The sequence below is a fragment of the Acanthochromis polyacanthus genome, chromosome 2, assembly GCF_021347895.1.
Source record: "Acanthochromis polyacanthus isolate Apoly-LR-REF ecotype Palm Island chromosome 2, KAUST_Apoly_ChrSc, whole genome shotgun sequence".
NCBI lineage: Eukaryota > Metazoa > Chordata > Actinopteri > Pomacentridae > Acanthochromis > Acanthochromis polyacanthus.
Genome location: NC_067114.1, coordinates 46,788,815 through 46,810,973, shown reverse-complemented (window position 1 = coordinate 46,810,973; position 22,159 = coordinate 46,788,815). Strand labels below are relative to the sequence as shown.

The window sequence follows — 22,159 nt, the reverse complement described above, 5'->3', positions numbered from 1 at the left end:
AATCTGTTCCAAATTATTTAAAATATCTCAAAAATGACTCAAAATGTGTCCAAAAAACACTCAAAATTGTTCTAACATGGGTTAAAATGTCAAAAATTTCCCAAAGCTTCCATAGTGACTTAAAACTGTGTAAAATAACTCAAAAGCTGTCCAGAATGAGTTGAAATTTGCCCAAACTTACACAAAATCTGTCTCAAATGCATTAAAATATGTGAAAAACTTCTCAAAATTGGTCCAAAATGAACTCAAAACTACTCCAAAGTGAGTTAAAAAGTTCAAAAATGGCTCAAATTTGTCCAAAACGACTTTTAACTGTCTGAACATGATCTGGAATTAGTTTGAAATTAATCCAAAATGACTTAAGATGTATTTAAAATAGTTCAAAATGAATTAAAACTAGTAAAAACATGTCAAAAAAATTCTGAAAATTCTTCAAGAAGCCACTGACCAATGAGAGACAGAGATTAGCCCCAAGAACTGGACAGACAGGAACTGGAAGAAGATTGTGTGGTCCAATGTGTCTTCATCTTCCTCCTGCTAATGTGAGGATAGCAGAAGGCCAGGCAAAGCATCATCTCCAGCATGGACAGTACCTACTGTCAAGCATGGTGGAGGCAGTATCATGGTTTGGGGACGCATGAGTGCTGCTGGTGTTGGTCGTCTCATTGAACTCTGCCAAGTTTTGTTCCATTCTCCAAACCCACATGCTTCCTTCTGTTCCGTGGAAGTCAAACTGGATGTTCTACCAGATGATGCTCCTTGAACTCATCCAGGACCAGTAGATCTTAGTAGAACTTAGCAGCAGGAGCTCAGTATCCAAGTCTTAGAGGGACAAACTCAATTCTGGACATGACTGAATATCTGTTGCGGATTATCAGAAGATCTGCTTCACAGCATAAACCAAAGAATTTAGAAGAATTAAAAGCAGTAATTGAAGAAGAATGAGACTAAATGAGAACATCCAGCCAGGATTAGAGCTCTACTGCTGCTAACAGCAGGACTAATTAATATTAATGTGATGATGGGATGGCTCATTTATTTATTGTTCAGTTTTGAACACATTCTCTGTTTTTTGTTGACTTTGATACCAAACATGTTGAGAACTGATTCAGTTTTGTTAATTTTTCTTGTAAACAATAACCAAAAAACATCATCTGTGTTTGTTTGTGTCTGTCTAATGCAGCCACACCTTTAGAAACACAAAAAAGATTTTTCCACAAATATTTCATGATGATATTTTAGATTGTGTAAAATTTAAAGGGTGTCTGAAACCTTTTTTCCACCATTGTATGGTTTAAATGACTAGTATTTATGATGGACTAATTTCTAAGACAAAGAACATTGTTTCTTCAGCAGCTGCATGATTGACACATGATGCATCCAATAGACAGACAGGTGAGAAGAAGGGGGCATGGCTTACATTGACTGATCTTAAATACATGTGGATCACTCTCCGGAACAGCTCCGCAGATGCTGTGTCCCTGAAAACACATAGTTAGACAATAACACACATCTTTCCGAACATATTATTATTTTAAACCAAAAGTTGAAAAATGTGTCTGATCTTACTCCTTCTGTGTCAGTACTTGGTTTTTGACCATTTTCTGGATTTATTGACCACTGATCTTGGATTAAGGACATTGGACTGGCTGCTGAGCAGTGGCGGCTGGTGAATTTTTCTCTTGGGGGGGCGCACTTAATTTACCAAACCAAATAGCAGAGTCAGCAACACCGGAATACAAGAGTTGATGTAAATTATGTTCACAGCCATTTGATGTGCTATTACTATGCACCACTAGGAGGGTACAGCTAAGCACTACTGCTGAGTCAAACAGACAATTAAATGCACGTAAATATTAGCAGCTGGTGAATTTCAATTTATCTCTCCAGTGTTTGATATGATTTGCTCCAGATAAGGTGTAATTGGTACACAAACCCTTAAAATCTCCTTTTCTATAATTAAACAAATTAAGAATGTATAAATATGCAAATCTATTTTTTACTTCCAAAGTAAAAAAAGAAACAATTCATTTTTCCAGCTTCAAAGAGGCCAAGTGCTTCTTCTGTCAACAACATATTTATATTTACATACTCAAATAAACAAAAACAAATCCATACCTGTGAAACCAGCAAACATTGGACATTTTGTTAAAAACCCCTAACTATAAGGCTTAAAGCAGACAGTGCTTCTGTGAGCTAACTTTACATTAACAACCTGACATGACAATGAGAAAACAGCAAATCTGCAGATTTAAGATCAAAGCAATAAAAAAATAGTGAAACCATGAGGCATTATACTCTGTATAACTGTGCATGTGACAAATAAAACCTTCTTATCTTATGCTTTGAGCCCAAAGTGCTTCTGTCAACTAACATGAAATATTTACAATGAAAATAAAGAAAAACAGTAATTCCTCAGATTTCAGAACATATGAAAATCAACAGGCTTTCAGTCTAAAGTGCCACTTGTGTCAACTAACATTTCTATTTACATTATTAAATGACAAAAAGTAAATCCTCACATTTTAGAGATTAAAGCCAGCACCTCTACATCTGTGTTATTTTTTGTACGCAAGTTTTGCTCTTCTGTCTTTGAGACATGCAAATTTCTCAGTGACTCTGTGGTTAAAATCTGGGGTCTCCCTGACAAGTTTCTTTTCCGTAGAGAGCATGGCCAGTGCATTAAGACGATCCTGCAACATCGTGTTCCTGAGGAAGGTCTTGATTCTTTTTAGTGTTGAGAAGCACCTTCAGGGCCCGTGCAGGGCTGAGCGTGTGTGTGCCTGTACAGGGCTGATGAATGGTTGGACGCTCATCCCATTTGGCTGCATATGGATAACTAAACAAATTTTTTATTTTTTTTTTTGCCTTTTTATTGTGATAGTCGCAGTGAAGAGTGACAGGAAATGGGAGGAAAAGTAGGGGGAAGACATGCAGCAAGGGGCTGCAGGCAGGAATCAAACCCAGGCCGCTGGATCGGAGACCAGCCCCTAGCCCGATGAGCTACACGAGCGTCTGGCACCCAATAATCAAAATTATTTAATAAATACCAGCGCACCGGCCCACATGTGGACCGGCCCTTCGGTCAAACGACCAAATGAAATACCGTTCAATCCGCCCCTGAGCACCTCTCAGATTCAACTGTCGTCATTGGAGTCGTGATGAGGATCTTCAGGAGAGACACAGTCTCTGAGAAGGTGTCCTGAAGATTGTTGTTCATGAAGAGCTGGTACAGAGCCACAGCACCATTGCAACTCCTGAACTCTGTGTTGCTGAAGATGAGCGACAGTTCAGTGCAGACTGACCCGCAGGGCGCGGTCAGCCTGTGCCCTGCTGTCTGCTGTCTCTTGTATTGAAGAGGAACGAACTGCGCATGTCAAAGTTATAACGAGAGTCAATGGGGAAAGATGAGTGCGCCCCAGCCATATATGTCCACTATTAGTAATTGTAGACAACGTCGGACATTTCTAATCTGACTTTTTATTACAAATTATACATTTTAGTAACTCTCTACAGGCTCTATTATCCATTTTGCTTGTTAAAAACATAGGATATACTTGTAAATGTAATTTTAAAAACGTTTTATTAAAGGAAGGGCTGTGACTCTACATGATGTGAGACAGAGGACCAACAGGTTCTCAATAAAGGATGACCAGAACTTTCCTGCATTCGTCCTTCCTCACTCTTCCTCATTTTCCCTGGACTCCAATGTCTGCTTCCCCTCAGCTGTGTCCAAACTGTCTGCTCCACCTGGTAACCACAGCTCCCGATGCCATGCCTCCTTCTCATGGCCCGGATGTGTGCAGTTTACCCCACGGCCTGTGGCCTCGGAACCACACTGGGCCCAATCACAATGACATTCCCCCTCCACTCAGTCTGGCTGTAAGCAGGCCGCCTGTGGTGTCCTGTTTACAGCTGAAAAGTCAACTGTCACCCTGGTGGAGGCTCCTCATGTCTCGGCTGATTCTTCTCCATCTGTCGCCTACACTGGTCGGGACTTTTGCCACTCTTCTTGAGGAACAACCGTCGCAGGCTGCTAAACCAGGACCTTTTCCCCGGACTGACACTCTGTGAACCTGCTCTGGTGGTCCTCACACCCCATCGCCCCGCCCACTTTTCCCAGTACATTAATTATTGGAGATTGTTATGTCCTCTGCTACTGGAGGTTGGTAATGGATGTCTGGATGGCTTGTGGGGACCGTACTGATTACAGCTGGCTGACGATTGAGCTCCAGTTTCCACCTGGGATTCATCAGGACTGATTAACCTGGAGCTCCAGACCTCCTCCCAGCCCTGGTCCTCCACACCTAACGACCCATCAGATTGGTCTGTCACCATGATACCTCCTCCCACAAGCCACACCTGAAGAGCTTAGAAACTACAGAAGAACTCTCAGTCAGGGCGGCTGGGATTTGTGACCAGTCCGTCCTGGTACCTCTGTGTGAGTGGTGCATGGTTTGTATTCTTGTGCATTCCATTGGTCCGTAGTTACTTGTGGTGGGTACTATGGACATTTAGAGCTTCTGCTGGCAGCTGCTAACTTGGTGTGGAGTCCCAAGCCTCAGTGGAGACAGTAACTCCAGTTAGCAATCCACCAACTGTGTGAAGAATCCGTTTAGTATTTTGAGTATTTGTGACCTGTGTGTTCAATATCATTTTAGAGGCACCAGTTTTGTTTAGTTCGTTTTGTACCCTGTATTAATTTTAGTTCCTTGTGGTGGGTGTTGCTTTTGTGATTTACGTTTGGTTTAGGAGTTCAGGTATTTGTGTTTAGCTCAGATACAGTCTGATAAGAGTCTGTTAGTCTTTGTTTTCTTATATTCTGTTCTTTGGCAACGTCTACCAGTCTTGTTTTCCTGTTTGATCACTTTTAAGTTCCATTTGCTACTGAGCAATAAATTAATTTACCTGAACCAATAACAGCTGGTTATCTTTGTTGCATCCAGTTGACCCTAGAGGTTGAAACGTAACAGAGATTCTATAATCAGGAAAGTCTGCTTCTTCAGTGCCATTACGCACTGTTTCCCCAGTGCCACAGTCCCCGTCATCATGGATAAAATTCTCGTCCTTCTCTCCACCCTCCCATCTTCCACTGAGAGAATTGTGGTCCATGTTTGAGTTAATGACACATCACGGCGTGAATGTGAATGCACCAAAAATCATTTTAAGCTCCTTCCAAACGTTCTGAAAGACTGTGGAAAGTCCATTTTTATCTCCGGCCCGATTCCATCTTTCGGCTGGAGATCAGAGAGTTTTAGCCGGATCTTCTCCCTGCACACCTAGCTACAGTCTACATGCACAGCCTTCAACATGTTTTTTATCGAGAACTTCAACCTGTTCTGGGACCGTCCCTCATTTTTTAAAAGCAATAGGATTCACCCAAATAAGCATGGTAGCAAAATGCTTTCCTCTAACATCCAGTATGTGGTTCACAACCACTCACCCACTCCAAGACCCTCCTCTACCACTCCTGTCACATCCCAGGAAAAAGTCTCACGATCCAGCCTTCTCCTGTTTTCTTCCAACCAAACCCTCCCGGCTCTTTCACCTGTCCCACTGGCATGTATGGAATTCAGCCAGTTCCAAACTGCCCTACATGTCACTACAGCCCTGTGATTGTCAATCAGGATGCAAACAGACAGAAAGCATCCAGGGCCAGTATCGTCAAGAAGTGAACTCCTGTCACCTGTTAAAACTCAGAATATAACAGAGACGAGTGTAAACTCCACAAAGCTAGCTTTACTAAATATCAGATCTCTGTCCAAGAAGTCACTCTCAGCTGATGACTTCATTATTTAGAGTTTCTTTTTCTGACAGAAATGTGGTTAACAGAAGACACAAGTGCTCCTATTCTTAGTGAAACAGCACTCCCTGATTTGAGCTTTTTGAATAAATGTTGAAATGGAAGGAAAGGAGGAGGAGAAGCTGCCTTATTTAAAAGTTCATTCCAGTGTAAAGAGACTTAATTTGGTGATTTTATCTCTTTTGAATATCTTAGTTTTCTTTTAATGGGTGTTCCTAAAATTCTGTTTTTAATCATTTACAGAGCCCCAGGACACTGTGGAAGTTTTACTGATGAATTTTCTGCTTTATTGTCAGTTATCTCTACTGATTTTAACCATTTCATTTTAACTTTCACATAGATAATATGAAGGAAGGTAATATCAAAGAATTTTCCTCTGGATTGGACATGTTTGGTTTATATCAACACGTAAAAGGACCTACCCATATTCAAAGTCACATTCTGGACCTGGTTATTTCTAAAGGTGTTGATATTTTATCTGTTGTGGTTACTGACTTGGCCTTTCTCACCATTTTTGTGTTTGATTTGATTTATTGATCATTCAGAATGTTTAAACCACCTCTTCCCTCTCAGTCAAGAAGAGGTCCATTAATGAGGGAACAGGTTTTCAGTTTATGGAGGCCATAGCTTTGCTACTATCAATGAGTGCAGAATCAGTTGATGAACTCCTGGATCATTTCAATTAGAACATTTTGAATGTAATGGATGCTGCAGCACCAATAAGAATCAAAAGCACTCTGAGCAAATAGAAGACACCGTGGAGAAACACCATTATGGTCATAAACTTGAAAAGAGAATGCAGGAAAGCTGAACATAAGTGGAGGAAAACAAAACTTCAAATCAGTTGTACAAACAAAGCCTGTGTCATTATAACAATGAGCTGTGAGGCTAGACAGCTGCATTTATCTGGAATGATCAACAAGAATGTCAACAATTCTCACACTCTGTTTGCTGTGATTGAAAAACTTACGAATCCTCCTGAACAGTTAAGCCCAGAGCTCCTCTCCACTGACAAAAGCAACAAATTTGCCAACTTTTTTAGAGAAAAAAATCAAAACAAGACAAAACATTAACGCCACACAGACAAGCAAGAAAACTAATCTGTGTCCAAAGCCTAGAAATAACTTTAATGTTATGTCACAATTTAATATGGTTGATTTAAAAACCCTAGAAAAAATAGTTCAGCATCTGAAATCGACAACATGCACTCTGGATGTAATACCATCTGATTTCTTTAAAAAAAAGTTTACCTCAGTAAAAAGTGATCTCCAACAAATAGTTAACAGCTCACTGACATCAGGCACTTTTCCTGAGTCTCTGAAGATAGCTGCCATTAAACCACTCCTAAAGAGGACTCTGGACGCCTCCATGATGAACAACTACAGAGCTGCCTCTAACCTTTCTTTTATGTCCAAGAATATTGAAAAAGTTGTATTAAACCAGCTTAACAACTTTTTGAATGAAAGTGGAAATCTAGACAAATTTCAGTCAGGCTTCAGACCACGTCATAACACTAGTCAAAGTATTAATCAACATTAGGTTGAATATTGATTCTGGTAAAGTATCAGTCCTGGTTCTGCTGGATCTGAGTGCAGTATTTGATTCTGTAGATCACAACATCCTGTAGCACAGGCTGGAAAACTGGGCTGGACTTTCTGGAACGGTCCTAAACTGAATCAGGTACTATTTAGAAGACCAGAGTTATGAATCTGAGTGAAGGGCCATGACCTGTGGTGTCCCCCAGGGGTCAGTTCTTGGACCTCTTCTGTTCAACTTGTATAAGCTCGCTTTGGGTCAATAATACAGACATTGAACATAAATTATCACAATTATGCAGACGATACAAGACTTTATGTGTCTCTGTCACCAGATGACTGCATCCCAACAGACTTCCTGTGTCTGGAGCAAATAAACCACAACACCCACCATCCTTCTGCAGCACAGGGAGACAGGTGACTGATGTTCAGGTGAGAGGAAGCAGACTGACATCATATTTAGCTGCTCAGCTGATACAGAAAGTATCTGTTTACCTAAACGCTCAGAGAAGACTACAACTCCCAGAGTGCATTTCACTGACTGACACCCAATCACAGAGCTCCATGTTCTCTGAATAACCTGATAAAACATTGAGCAGGTAAGAGTTTGTTTCTGGATGAAGGTGTGACTGCAGCAGCAGAGGATCATGGGTAATGTAGTTCTGATTGCGTGTGATGATGTTATTAGAACAGATTAAAACTCACCAGATCTGAAGTTTGATTTTCTTCCCATCGATCTCAATCATCCTGTTATGATAGTTGGCTCCTGAAACAGAAAAACAACGTTGAGCGCCGAGAACAAGAACAAACTCAGACTGCAGCTCGGTTCGATTCGGTTCTGGTTCTGTGATAAAATAATCTCCAAATGTTCACCTTCATGGAGAAAACAGGACAGAATGTGTTTAATGGAACCCGACTGCAGAAAAGTTTACTAATATCCACAAGAACCCTGGTTTCAACACTCATCTCTGTTCATTAATGGGAATACAAGTAGAGCTGCAACTAATGATTATTTTGATAATCGAGTAATCGGTCGATTACTTTTTCGATTAGTCGATTAATCGGTTTATGCACTTACATTTTAGTTTTGCCTTTATTTTCCAATATAAAATATTTATAAAGGGCCTATGTCATCCAACGTACATTTTAAGAGCTTTTAACCATGTTACAATGTGCTAAATTCTTCAAAAACCTATCCAGAGTTGGATTTTAGTATGTCTCAATTAGCAGCAATCAAAACACTGACTCATCAACACATACATACTCATACAACCATCCAACGTCACAAGATCTGAAATGAAGTTCCACCAAGGCAACATTTATACTTTAAAAACATCTTTCCTGTAGAGAAGCATTTTCTGGGTACCATGTATTTTAAGCTATAAAACAATAATATCACAAGTAAGGGCTCCAAAAGTAGTGAACTAAATTTAAGGTAGTAATTTGAGAACAGAAAGAAAATAGAAAAATTTTTACTGTTAACTGCATTTTATTTTTCCCCAAAAAAACCCACACAGATTTCACCTGAGAATGAGTTTTATAGCTTAACATGCTGTGAAACTGTAAATAATTCTTAAAATAAAGTGCCTAAGGATCCTAAATGGAAGTCACATTTTTAAGAGTTTCTAAAAAAACAAAAACTGAATATTTAGAGAAAACAAGTGCATTTTACAAACAATGTAAACGGTTGTATTTACATAGCACTTTTATCCAAAGTGCTTTACATGATACGTTCACACACTGATGGTGGAAACTGCCATGCAAGGCGCTAACCACGACCCACCAGGAGCAATTAGGGGTTCGGTGTCTTGCTCAGGGACACCTCAACATGAGCACGACGGGCCGAGGATCGAACCGGCAACCTTCTAGTTACAAGACGGCCACTCTACCCACTGAGCCATGCCACCCCATTCATTAGTTGAATGAATGAATCATGAACTTTGCATTGCAGTGCAAAAATGTATTTGTATTTGTATTTATTTGTATTTATTCTGAACTCCATTAGCTGCAACATGTGCAGCTACTCTTGTAGCATGTCCACATGCTCTGGGCTAAGGCTAGCTCTCTTTTTAGAGGCTATATTCCCTGCTACAGAAAACAACCGCTCTGCTGGTGTAGTTGTGCTTGGTATACAGAGGTAGGACTTTGCTAACCTTGACAAAAAGAGGTATTTCACCTCATTTGACTTCCACCACTATAACGGATTTTCTCCCTTGGAAACTGGCTTCTCACCACAGTATGAGAGGACCTCCTGTCGGACTTTCCCAGTGAGTACACAGCCGCTGAGGATGAGTCTATGGCTCAGTCCCAAACTGCCCCCTACACACTATCCCTACACACTACCCCTCCGTTTGCCTGTTCCCACGGAGGGTCCTCCATATTAAGGGCCGTCCCAAACCGCGTAGAGAACTTGTTTATTCATTCATTTGTTGGATTTGAAATGCCAGATAATAGGATTGGAAAACATGTGAGTGAAAAAATAGTGGGACGCTTTCGTCTTCTGGAAGCAGCAGCGATCCTTGTTAGTTGCAACCTGTACCACAGCGCTACGGCCATGACAGTAGGCGTCTTTGTGTTACCATGGCGATGACGTCTTCTGTTTTCCGGTGAGGCGACAGGGCGTCCCATTCCTGACGATCGTATTTATACCCTCCCCCTTCAGTAATAGGTGCCCTCCACAGCTGCGAGTGTGACTTCTTTTGGAGTGAAACTCGGTAGTGGAGGGGGAGTGTGTAGGGGGCGGTTTGGGACTGAGCCTATGACACTGAGTGAACATCACGTGACCTAAAGCAATCTATTGGTTGTTTGCTTCTTCTCCTGCAGTTCTGGTTGCGTAAAACCTATTACTGCTCATTACTGCCACACCTGGTCCCTGCGATTACAGGCTGGCTTAAAATATGCACGAATCATGCCGCTTACGGTAAAAATAGACTTATTAACCAACTAATCGATGACCAAAATAGTTGACAACTATTTTAATACTCGATTATAATTGATTAAATCGATTAATTGTTTCAGCTCTAAATACAAGACAGCGAAACTCACACAAAACCACTGAATTATTATGCAGCAAAGAGACACAAAATGAAGCAAAATCAGCCCAAAAACACAACAATCAGCTGACGTTTGTGTCAGCAGGTAACAGGAAGCATCCAGGTGTATGAACAGCTGCAGCTAACTCCACCCTGCTGGGAGTTGCAGGTGTAGAAAACCAATGCTGAGTAGAGGAGTGTTTGTTTCACTGCTCTGTGTCTGCCAGCTGACTGGGTGTGAGTCGACGTAAACAGGAAGTCAGATATTGCTAACCAATGAAGCGCTGCTTCCTGCCTCTGAGGTCACAAACCGTTTCCAAGAAGCTGCAGAGACAAAGAACCAGTTCTGATGCTGCTTCTGATAACACAAAACCAGGCCCAGACTGGCAATCGGGAGAGGCGGGACTTTTCCCGGTGGCCTGCCTCCTTATTGGCCTGCTTGGACAGGCCAGCCACGGACTGGCAGGCCAATGAAAAAAAGTTGATCGGCTTTTTGGCAGACAGGCCAGAGACAGCAGCGCTAGAAGCCTTACAGAGTACAGGTCCTGTCACTCACACAAAGCAAGTGCTCTGAGCTTCTAAATCAGAAGGATAGGGATTGGTCAAAGTGACAATTTTTTAGAAGAAACGTGCCATGATTGGTTAGTTGCTTTATGGCCCGCCCCTTCATAGCGAGAACGGGGAAGCATGCACTGCAGAGCGGTGAGGCGAGAGAGTGGAAGGAGAGAAGATTATGGAGCACCCTTAAGTTTACAAACGGTCGGTTCTTCTCACAGATGCATCATCAGACTTCAAAGGCCAAAATATAATAAAAACGTCTGGCCCAAATAAGCTCCACAGGTGTCAGGTGGGTTGCAGGAAGCCTGAAAACGTTTGAGACCCCCTCTTCAGGTAGGATAGGCAGTTGACTTACAATTTTCAGTTATAAAATGAACATTGGTGTTTGCATATTCTATTAGCTATGACCAGCTGACATCTAAATGATTTGCTGACAAAATAATATATATATTTTTAATTCCACATGTTATATAAATAATAGGAAAAGGAAAACATTGGAAAAATTGGTGAGGGCAGTGAAGAGATTACAGAAGAGAAAAGTTCTGGACTGTATGGAGCTGTCGTTATGGTTGTGGTTAATAGACTTACTGTCTGTTTAGTAGTGTTGTAATTGCTATAACATAACTGTAAAAGGCATATTTTTAGAAGGAAAAAAAACAAAATTTTGGTGCATTATCCCACGTGACAACCCTTGCAGTGGCGGAAGTGGTCTGACTGATTGGAAATCTCACGGCCTGAATTTCTTTCCCAGTCCGGCCCTGCACAAAACCACAGCAGAGACACAACCATGAAAAGAAATACACAACCACTGCAAGAGGATTGCAAAGTGACACAAGACTGACACAAAATTATACAAAACCAGAAACAGTGACATCATCTGAACTAAACCCTTCACCTTAAGATGACCTGGATGACTGAGAACCTTCACAGACAGTGACATCATCAAACAACTGTTACATGATCAATATTGAATATTGATAACTGAAAGGAGAAACATTCAGCATGTCTACCTGAAACCAGATCAATATTATATAAACAGAATCATTCTATCAATAACTGATCGATTAACTAGCTGTCTCAGAGAGAATCATGCAGAACCCAGAAAATTGTTCACATGACCATCATCGATTTTGTTCTGAACTTCCCCAAATGTTCAGTTGACCAAAAAAATAGATTCTATGCAAAAAAGAGTGTTGTGTTTTGGTTATTCTTTGACTTTTGTCACTTTGAAAATTGAGCCTTCTGAAGTCAGTTCAGGCTGTTTAACATTGAAATAATAGGGAAAATCCTTTCACTTTGACAATCAAAATCTCTCATGGGGACGCTTCCAATTTCTTAAAACTAAGCTGAACTTACCGCTAAGACAGTTTGAAGTTGCCTTCTGCTAATTTTACCCAAGGATATGGCATAAAATATACCAAAAATTTATTTTTTTTCATACAGATTTGGATGCGCGTAGCGTCGCCATTTCTCACCAGATGGCGACAGCTGAAAGGAGAGAACGAGCAGAAGACAGAAAACTGAATGCTATATAAATACAGTGAAGCCTTGCTATAATGCGGTTCACCTTTCCCGGCTTCGCTGTTTCACGGATTTTTTAGCGCATTTTTAAATGCTTTTTTTTTTTTTTTTTTAAAGTGCATTGTGTTCTGGGGACTGACCAACGTGAACAGTCTCTGCGCCTCGTCTCCTCTGCCATACAGGCCAGCGCTGCCTGCTGTGGAGCGCTGGATCATTTCTCTCCTTGGTCTCCATGTAGTGAGACACCCTGAAAGACGGAGCCGAAAGAGCAGCCTTATTCTTTTCCCCCGCCGTCAACCGGACAGTGGACGTGGTCCCCAGCCGTCTCTGGCCACTGCAGCCGCGAAGAGCGCCGGCGCGAACCTTCCCCACCCCCGACTGCTCCAATTGATTCAGCCGGCCCGCTCTGAGGCAGGAGTACCGCCGCGGCATTCACCTGGCTGCAGCTGCAGCGCTCCCCCAAGTGCAGTATTGTATAATAACTGTAAAAAATAAAGCTGACTACTTCACGGATTTTGCCTATCGCGGGTTCTTTTTGGAACGTAACCCCCGCGATAAACGAGGGTTCACTGTACATTTATTTATTTTTAAAATTGCACGTTTTTAGAACCAAACATAAAATACGAACAACTTCCTGTCTCCCATGGAGGTCACGTGTTTCCTGTCACCCGTGGAGGTTGGAGGTCTGCTTTTTTTGGTGAAGATTAGAAGATGGCCTGTATTTTTGAAGGGGTTTATGGGAAAGACTGTGGTGGGCATAGAGTTTCACTTTCTTCATGTGATGCTGACACCTCCGGACACCTGTTCACTTTGAAGATCTCCGATGCAGAACTGACTGAGTGCGATCTGATAATCAGCAGAGGTCGGGCTTTGCTGGGTCAGGAGATTGACAAGAACAACTCTATTTGTGCTGTGCATCGAGAAGAGTTGGGCACCAGGTAAGGACTTCTGTATGAAAACAGTGTCAGAACTATGGTGAAAGTAACTTTTTGATGCACAAAATGTGACAAATATTTGAAATAAAGCAAAAGACCAGACTTGCTCAGAAACTGGTCAGTGGAGTAATTATTTCTGTACACCACACCAATTTCTTTTCCTTTTCTTTCTTTCCTTTTTTTGTAAATCATATTGTAAAACACACTGCATGATATTGATAATATTTCAGTATGTACAGTGTATAGAAACTTTTCCTGTGTTCCACTAATTACCAGAAGGTATCAAGTGGATTGAAAATTTTGAAAATTTATGAGGATTTTGAAAATGATAGCCTAGACCATACACTTCTTCTCTTCATAATTCAGAGTTTTACATATTTTTTCTTTTTATTGCAGGTGGAGACGTTTCACAAGGACTTGTCAGTATCCTACCCACTCCGGTTCCGGCAAAGGCACTCGTCACATTTATCACAAAATGTATCTTGAGTTATTGGAAATGAACTCAACCCATCACCCTCCACCAATTGGTGCAAGTAAGTGAGCTTTCTCAAATCAAAATGTCATGATTATATTATCCGACTCAGTATGAGCATTTTCTAATTGTGTAAATTAGATGTGGCAAATTTTTTGGATGTCTACCATAATATACCAATGCTATCACCAACAATAAAACTTATCTCATAATATAGCTGCGTGCCAAAAATCTAATGATAACAGAAAATAGAATAGAAGTGTGATGTATGTTGTTGAAAAGACTTCTCAATCCAAATGAGAAATTGTGATACACTTGTGAGTGCGATATAAAATATTGAAAATGCTCTTCATCAACATTGGAAATTTGTGATATACTTGTGCATACAAAGTTAGATTTGCAGGTCAACTCAGCCAAGTTACTCTTCCAATGATAGGTTTGTTCATATTGAAATAATACATTGAAAAGCTTTCTTGTTTTCGCAGAGCTTTGTGAGGGCTGCAGAAAGTACCATCAGACAGCATACAGAGATTATCAGCTTCAGCTTGAAAGTTCTTCCATGGTAAGAAAGTTCACACATTCCTTGTATAAAATGATTCTTCCAATTTATTTTTGATTAAATGAGCAAAATGTGTACAGTTACGATTTTTGATATCTTTCAGCCCATGTCATCTCAAAGCTCTCAGCCAGTGTCCATCATGTCATCGCAAGATTCAGTGAACTCTTGGAAAGGACAGACAGTTTCACTTGAAGAAATTAATTCTGCACTTGCTGTTCTCTGCAAGGCTGCTGGCGTCGACACCATCCGCCTGAATTCTAGACTTTCAACGAGTTGGAATGATCTTGGCAGAACAGCACAGTACCAGTACAGGTTGCAGCTTAGACAACTAGAGAGAATGACACAAGAGCTTGTGGCACCAGGTCAAGGTGAGCTGCTCACTGAGGATGATGCTGAAGAGCCTGCAAGTACATCAGAATCCAGTGGAAAAATTGTGGACAACTTGGTGCACATTTATTCTACAAGTGAAACATGGCAGCAAAAGAGACAGATCCTTTCTATCCTGTGTTCAGACTTTACTAAGTCTGATCTGTTGAGTATGATCCCCGGGGTAACAGTGTATGCCGTCGATGCTGCCAGACATCACGCAGCATTGTCTGGTGCAGGTACTGCCGTCAAGGCCACTCCAACTGTGCGGGATCGCCTATCTCAGGTCAAAGTTGACCACTTCCTTGACTTCCTCATGGACCCAGTATACCTGAAGAGTGTTTCATACGGTGACAGGGAGCTACGCCTTTCAACAGGACAGGTACTTACAATACCAAACATGCTGCGGACAGTGCACACTAGTCACCTTGTAGAAAACTACCAAACTTATTGCTTTGAAACCAAGTTTGAATGCCTGCCAAGAGCAACATTGTTCAGGATTCTGCAAGACTGCCAGGCATCCTACAGTACAAGTTTACAGGGCTTGGACAACATCTCGGCCAGAGGAGCGGAGGCATTCAACCAACTGCAGGACATCTGTCAGCGACTGCAGCTCAGTGGACAAAGTGTGGCATGGTCTAGGGACATCAAGGAACTCATAACTGCAAGCCAAGAGTACCTCAAGGTACACTACAGAGGCCATATCAGTCTGTTTTCCAAGTGTCCACATCACTGTATAGCATACTCGCTGTCAGATCCCAAGGACAAAGACTACCAGACTGCATGCAGCCACGAACACAGCGAGGTGTGTCCTGGGTGTTGCCTCCTTGACAGGATTCAGCATGAGTTGGAGACCGCAGTGGCTGATGTTTCCAGTGATGACCTGAGGGAAGAGCTTGTGCATGACCTCACTTCAAGTGTAACCGCTATCCACGACTACAGATCTCATATCATGAGATGTGTCAATCAAGACAGGTATACCATAAATGATATGCGTACATTGCAGGTGCATCTATTGGATTGTATGGCTAAACTAGCACATGGTTTTCAGATGCAGAGTCGCTTGTTTGGACAGCCTGCAACAGAACCAGGCCATGGTTGTCTGTGACTGGGCGATGAAATTCCTGCCTGTCTACTATCGAGAGAAGCAGCAGGACTTCTTCGGCAAGCGGGGTAAAAGTTGGCATGTCTCTGCAGTCATCCACCGAGAGGATGGTGACCTGAAAGTAAGTACTTTATTGCACATGTCTGTAATAGTGTTTTATATTCCCTGTATCAACTGATAGTTTTGACATATATATACATATTTTTTTCTTGGTATGAGAAAAGCAAAAATGACTGGAAATTTCTCAAAGAAGTTCTGTTTTTGTATGTTCAGGTGAGGACGTTTGTGCACATATTTGAGCAAACACGACAGGATTGGCAGTCAGTTGCTGCCATCCTTCTCAACACCCTGGCAACCATCAAGAAGCAGCTGTCACAGATCACAGAGGTCTATCTGAGATCAGACAATGCTGGGTGTTACAAGTGTGGTGCCCTTCTTGCCCTCCTCCCGGCTATTGAACAGCAATCAGGTAAAAATTACCATCTACTCTGCTTGTGCAACTGTTTATGTATTGCTGTCATTGAAAGAATATCCTATTTACTATTTTGTGTTTTTCTTCTTGAGAATGAGTTTTTCTGTACTAGTTATATATATATATATATATTGCAGGAATGAGAATTTTGAGATACGACTTCTCAGAAGCTCAGGATGGGAAAGATGTGTGCGATCGCAAAATTGGTAAGACTCAAAATATGTCCTTTGAAGACACCAGTAAACATAATAGTATCTACATAAGATTGCCAAGAGATATGGATGGTGTTGTATGTTGCACAGGTCCTCTCCGACAACGCATTCGCCGCTACGTCTCGGAGGGCCATGACGTGGACACTGCGCAAAAAATGAAAGAAGCCCTGGATGATGGAGGTGGAGTCAAAAGCGTCCAGGTTGCCATTGCCCACTTCTCCCCCAAGCCAGTGAGAAACCCGAAGTGGATTGGCATCCAGTCTTTGATGAATTTCAGGTTGTGCATAACAGTAATAACATTCTACTTCCATCTTGCTATGTCTGTGGACAAATCTATTGCAAAAAAAAGCTGAGAAGCATAAAATTTACTGCTGTTAGATTTTTATATGACTTGTTTTACTATTATTGGTCACTTCAATTGATTCTCTTCCTGCATGACTTTAAAAACCAGTGATAACTGGTCTTTTGTCTTCAGATATGACAGTAGTCATGAAACAGTTTCATCTTACAAGGCCTACGATATTGGACCTGGAAAGTCTGTGAAGACAGCTACATTCTGGAGTGAAACTCCTCCCATCCTTCAACTTGACATTGTCCAGAATTTCTCGCTTCCCACTAAGCCAACAGGAGACGTAATCGGCAAAAGAGCCAAGATGACTGCCACATCAACTGCATCTGAGACAGAGGACCATGAATTGCCAGACTTCATTCTACCCTGCTGTGATCCCCAATGTGACTTTGTGGCCCACAGTTATGAAATGTTGGACACCCACATCGCCACCGAGAAGCACATCATGACAAGTCATGACAAGGTAGCTTTAAATGTATTTTATATCTTGTAATCATGCTATCCGAAGCAATGTCTTGCAGAAGCAGTACCTCATGCATTGTCCTGTGATGTTACAGATAATGCTGAAATGGAAGGACCGCTTGGAGAGTGTGACCAGTGCCATTAAAGCAGCCAGGTCTTCAACCACAGATGACTCCCTCACAGGAGCTGTTCCTCCTCCCCAGGGATGGGCACTGAAAGGCACCATCAAGGCCAGCCACTACAGCCAGGAGGTAAAAGCCTACCTACAGGAACTGTTTGAGACTGGACGCCGCACTGGAAGGAAGTCAGATCCAGCGGATGTTGCGAGAGACTTGAAGTCAGCAAGAATGGCTACAGGTGCAAAGCGCTTCAAGTCAGATGATTGGCTGTCTGCATCCCAAGTAGCCAGCTACTTTTCTCGGTTGGCTGCAGCTCATCACACACAGTCTGCTCCAGATTCAACCACCACAGCTGAAAATGATGACTCTGATGCCAGGGCTGTTGAACGTGAAGAACTGAGAAACTCTCTTCTGAAGGGCCTTACAGTGTAGCCTAGCTATGTCCTGAATGTTTGTTAGTGGATGTCTAACTCTCACTACTTAATATATAAATATATATGTTTTTCACTGAATTCATCTTCCTTGGATATGGAAAACATAACCATATTGTCATGTACACTTAGTGATTACAGAACATGCAGTATCTTTCTTCTCAATTTCTTTGTTCATGCTGCTATAGTACAGGGCCACCATGACGTAGCTGGCATATGTATGTATACATGTGGATATATAATGATATATGATATATCATATATATAATAACTTCTACATAAATATATAGATATTGAATAAATTTGATAAATATAAGATTTTCATTGGAATTTATTCAAACTAGGCTGTTTCATTGGAATATCATTGACTTCAAAACTCAAGTTTTCAAACGTATGTGCCATGAAAATATTAAATTTAGAAAATCAAAAAAATTTTCTCTGTCCCAACATCCTTGGGTAAATACCCTTTTTCTGTGAACAATATCAGTACTGTTAGTGGTTTGAACTGAGATATTTGAAATATAGGTGACCGCATCGGAAATATATTGTCTCATATTTGTTGCTATTTTCCATGATTTGTAATATTGGGAGATATCATATTTTTGGCATGGTGTCAAATATTCCACGAAGTAGTATATCCAAGCAAACTTTACCTTTTTTCAGTCGGGAAGGGACTAAATTTCCACAATATTGCCAGATATCATGCTTGCAAATACAACATACAGCTTTTCTAGGAGTTGGAAAAAGTACAATTTTTGCCCCAGAAAGCATGTTTTTTTTTTGCTGATCTCAGCTCAAAATCACCCTATCTTCTAAAGTCTGTAAAAGAAAATATAAAAGAGATATAACATTTCTGATTGCAGCTATGATGGTTTAGGGGTTGGACCTCTGCATGTGCCAAATTATAAAAAAATCTGAGTTGGTCATGTGAACAGCCCTGCATGATTCTCTCTGAGACAGCTAGTTAATCAATCAGCTGATTGCTTCAACATTATTCATTAACAGATAAACGGACCTGAAGCCTTCAGACTGCAGCAAAACAGGAAGACAAAAACCACAGAGACACTGTGCTTGCGCTAGCCATTCGCCACTTCGCCATAGGCGAAGCCTTCCTCAGGATGACAAAGCCATTTTTGGCATGTTTAGCCACGGTGGCGAAGCTAATTTTGCCTAATAAATGGAGGGGGACCATACATCCTCTTTTGCCCGGACATATCCTCTTTTGAGAGGCTGTCCGGCCTGTCCGGCCGGCGTTTATAAAGTCCTTCAAATGTCCGGTTTTTGATCTTGCCTAGCTTGAGCGCGTCACAGACCAGTGTACTTATCATTCACGTTGAATGGTTCCTTTGGAAACACGCTCTGAGAGGCGGAGTTTGAGCCGAACCCCGGAACGTGTATTAATCATTCACAAAGCAGTACAGAGGCGCTCCACACTCACTCACTCCTCGCAGGCTGACAGGCAGGTAGGCACACTCCGAAAGAACACTCGAACAGAAAGCAAATGCCGAAACGCAAATGTCATTTCACTGATGAAATGCGAAAAAAAGTACCCCTGTTTTCGTCCAGGTCGTGTCAAATGGGAGGCAGAATGTACAGTCTGCAAAGCTGGGTTACAGGTCGATGGATTGCACTAGGAATTTAATGAAAGAGACTTAAGAGATGAGAAATGAGACTTAAGAGACATGATTATTTCTTATTTTGTTAAACATCTGAATACATGTGTTCCTACACAACTTGAGTCAATAACTATTAAAGACTAGAGCATGCCATATTTGTATGTGACTGATTATATTGTTTAGGAGAATTGCTTTAAATTAATAAATATATTATTTATAAAGCAACTGTTTGTGAGTGTTTTGGGCTATTTTTCTGTATATCCAGGTAAAGTGTTCTTTTCTGGGGAATTCAGAATATCTGTTTAACTGAGTTTGAAGCACAGAAAGCCCCCTGACCCACGGAAAACCCCTAAAAATGGGGCGAAAAAAAATGAAAATTTTTCGCACGCGAGCTGGAAGTGTGTCCTCTTTTCAGAGAAACAGAATATGGTCACCCTAAATAAATGTGAAAAAAGGGTTAACTTACAACTTTTTCATAATTTGCCGAGCGATAATCAAAGAAAATAACAAACCGCGTCTCCTTTACCGAAGAGCGCTACCGAGTATATGTTGAAATAAACTGAAGCAATATTGAACATAATTTTTGGCCTCAAAATGCACCAGAATGCAGGAAAAGGACACCGAAGCGCAGCAGCCACAGTGGCTAGAGACAAATTTTCCCTAGTGCAAGGACAGAGACATCTGTTGTTCTGACATTTAACAAACTGTTTCCATCAGACTGAGACTCCATCAGACTGAGGGTGCTTTCACACCTACGCCTTTTGGTCCGCTTAAAGTGGACTGGAGTCTGCAACACCAGCAAGTATGGTTCGTTTGGGCTGGTGTGAAAGCAGACCAGATGTTTTTGGTGCGGACTAAAGAACCGGACCGAGACCACCTTTGAGAGGTGGTCTCGGTCCGCTTCTATGTGAACTCCAATTCGGTTCGCTCCTGGTGAGGACACAAACCTGTCTCCATTCGGACCGGCTTGATGGCGCAGCAGACTTTTTGGTCTACGGGAGCTTCCGTAGCCAAAAACAACTGTGTAATGTTCTCGTACCGAATGCGAACGTCATGCTGGAACAACAGCAGTATTTGTGCTTGCTGCATAAAGCAATGATACGAATATATGGCAACAAGAACGAACAGGAGAGCATAGTTCGTTGTTTACGAATAAACCTCGATCCATGGAATGTTTTCTTCCGGGATTTTTTCCTCTTCACATGCTGCGCCAATCAGCGTTCACCTACGTCATCTAAAACACCTTATTTTTCTGAACAACGCCGCCAAACGACTGGGGGGAGATATAACATTCATCGTAGTTGGTTCAACTGCGAAAACACTGGTGTGAATGCAAACTGAACCAATTGAAATTAGCAACATTGTAACAACTTTTGGATCCAAACGAGGCACTCTAGCGGACTAACAGGTGTGAAAGCACCCTGAGACTCCATCAGACTGAGACTATCAGACTCAGACTCCATCAGACTGAGACTCCATCAGACTGAGACTATCAGACTGAGACTCCATCAGACTGAGACTCCATCAGAATGAGACTCCATCAGAATGAGACTCCATCAGACTGAGACTATCAGACTGAGACTCTATCAGACTGAGACTATCAGACTGAGACTCCATCAGAATGAGACTCCTTCAGACTGAGACTCTATCAGACTGAGACTATCAGACTGAGACTCCATCAGACTGAGACTCCATCAGACTGAGACTCCCATCAGACTGAGACTCCATCAGACTGAGACTCCATCAGACTGAGACTATCAGACTGAGACTCCATCAGACTGAGACTCCATCAGACTGAGACTCCTTCAGACAGAGACTCTATCAGACTGAGACTCCATCAGACTGAGACTATCAGACTGAGACTCCATCAGAATGAGACTATCAGACTGAGACTCCATCAGAATGAGACTCCATCAGACTGAGACTCCATCAGACTGAGACTCCATCAGACTGAGACTCCATCAGACTGAGACTATCAGACTGAGACTCCATCAGACTGAGACTCCATCAGACTGAGACTCCATCAGACTGAGACTATCAGACTGAGACTCCATCAGACTGAGACTCCATCAGACTGAGACTCCATCAGACTGAGACTCCTTCAGACTGAGACTATCAGACTGAGACTCCATCAGACTGAGACCATCAGACTGAGACTCCATTAGACTGAGACTATCAGACTGAGACTCCATTACACTGAGACTCCATCAGACTGAGACTCCTTCAGACTGAGACTCCTTCAGACTGAGACTATCAGACTGAGACTCCATTACACTGAGACTCCTTCAGACTGAGACTCCTTCAGGCTGAGACTATCAGGCTGAGACTATCAGACTGAGACTCCATTAGACTGAGACTATCAGACTGAGACTCCATTACACTGAGACTCCATCAGACTGAGACTCCATCACACTGAGACTCCATCACACTGAGACTCCATCAGACTGAGACTCCATCAGACTGAGACTCCATCAGACTGAGACTCCATCAGAATGAGACTCCATCAGAATGAGACTCCATCAGACTGAGACTATCAGACTGAGACTCCATTAGACTGAGACTATCAGACTGAGACTCCATTACACTGAGACTCCATCAGACTGAGACTCCAT

General features: G+C 41.8%; 2 protein-coding genes across 3 annotated transcripts in view; one reads left to right on the top strand and one right to left on the bottom strand.

Moving 5' to 3' along the window:
• Positions 1 to 22,159, bottom strand: part of LOC110970960 (ras-related protein Rab-8B-like) — a 37,504-nt gene that overhangs the window by 6,632 nt on the left and 8,713 nt on the right. For both annotated transcript variants that reach the window (XM_051940613.1, XM_051940618.1), the window contains exons 2-3: positions 8,044 to 8,104; positions 1,421 to 1,481 (exon numbers count right to left, since the gene is read on the bottom strand). In XM_051940613.1, coding sequence (XP_051796573.1) covers positions 1,421 to 1,481; positions 8,044 to 8,104 — 122 coding nt within the window. The remainder of the gene's footprint in view (positions 1 to 1,420; positions 1,482 to 8,043; positions 8,105 to 22,159) is intronic.
• On the top strand, positions 11,999 to 18,186 carry LOC127531379 (uncharacterized). The gene is made up of 9 exons (XM_051940553.1): positions 11,999 to 13,387; positions 13,781 to 13,917; positions 14,342 to 14,418; positions 14,519 to 15,756; positions 15,833 to 16,007; positions 16,160 to 16,355; positions 16,661 to 16,847; positions 17,046 to 17,382; positions 17,477 to 18,186. Exons 1-9 carry the CDS (start codon positions 13,161 to 13,163, stop codon positions 17,930 to 17,932), a joined length of 3,030 nt encoding a protein of 1,009 aa, XP_051796513.1. The 5' UTR covers positions 11,999 to 13,160; the 3' UTR covers positions 17,933 to 18,186.

What these genes read in the sequence shown, in the direction of transcription:
- LOC127531379 (XM_051940553.1), top strand. Translation starts at nt 13,161, where the DNA reads ATGGCCTGTATTTTTGAAGGGGTTTATGGGAAAGACTGTGGTGGGCAT. An exon ending in CGAGAAGAGTTGGGCACCAG is followed by an intron (nt 13,388 to 13,780) that starts GTAAGGACTTCT and finishes TTTTTATTGCAG; the next exon opens with GTGGAGACGTTTCACAAGGA. An exon ending in TCATGACAAGTCATGACAAG is followed by an intron (nt 17,383 to 17,476) that starts GTAGCTTTAAAT and finishes GTGATGTTACAG; the next exon opens with ATAATGCTGAAATGGAAGGA.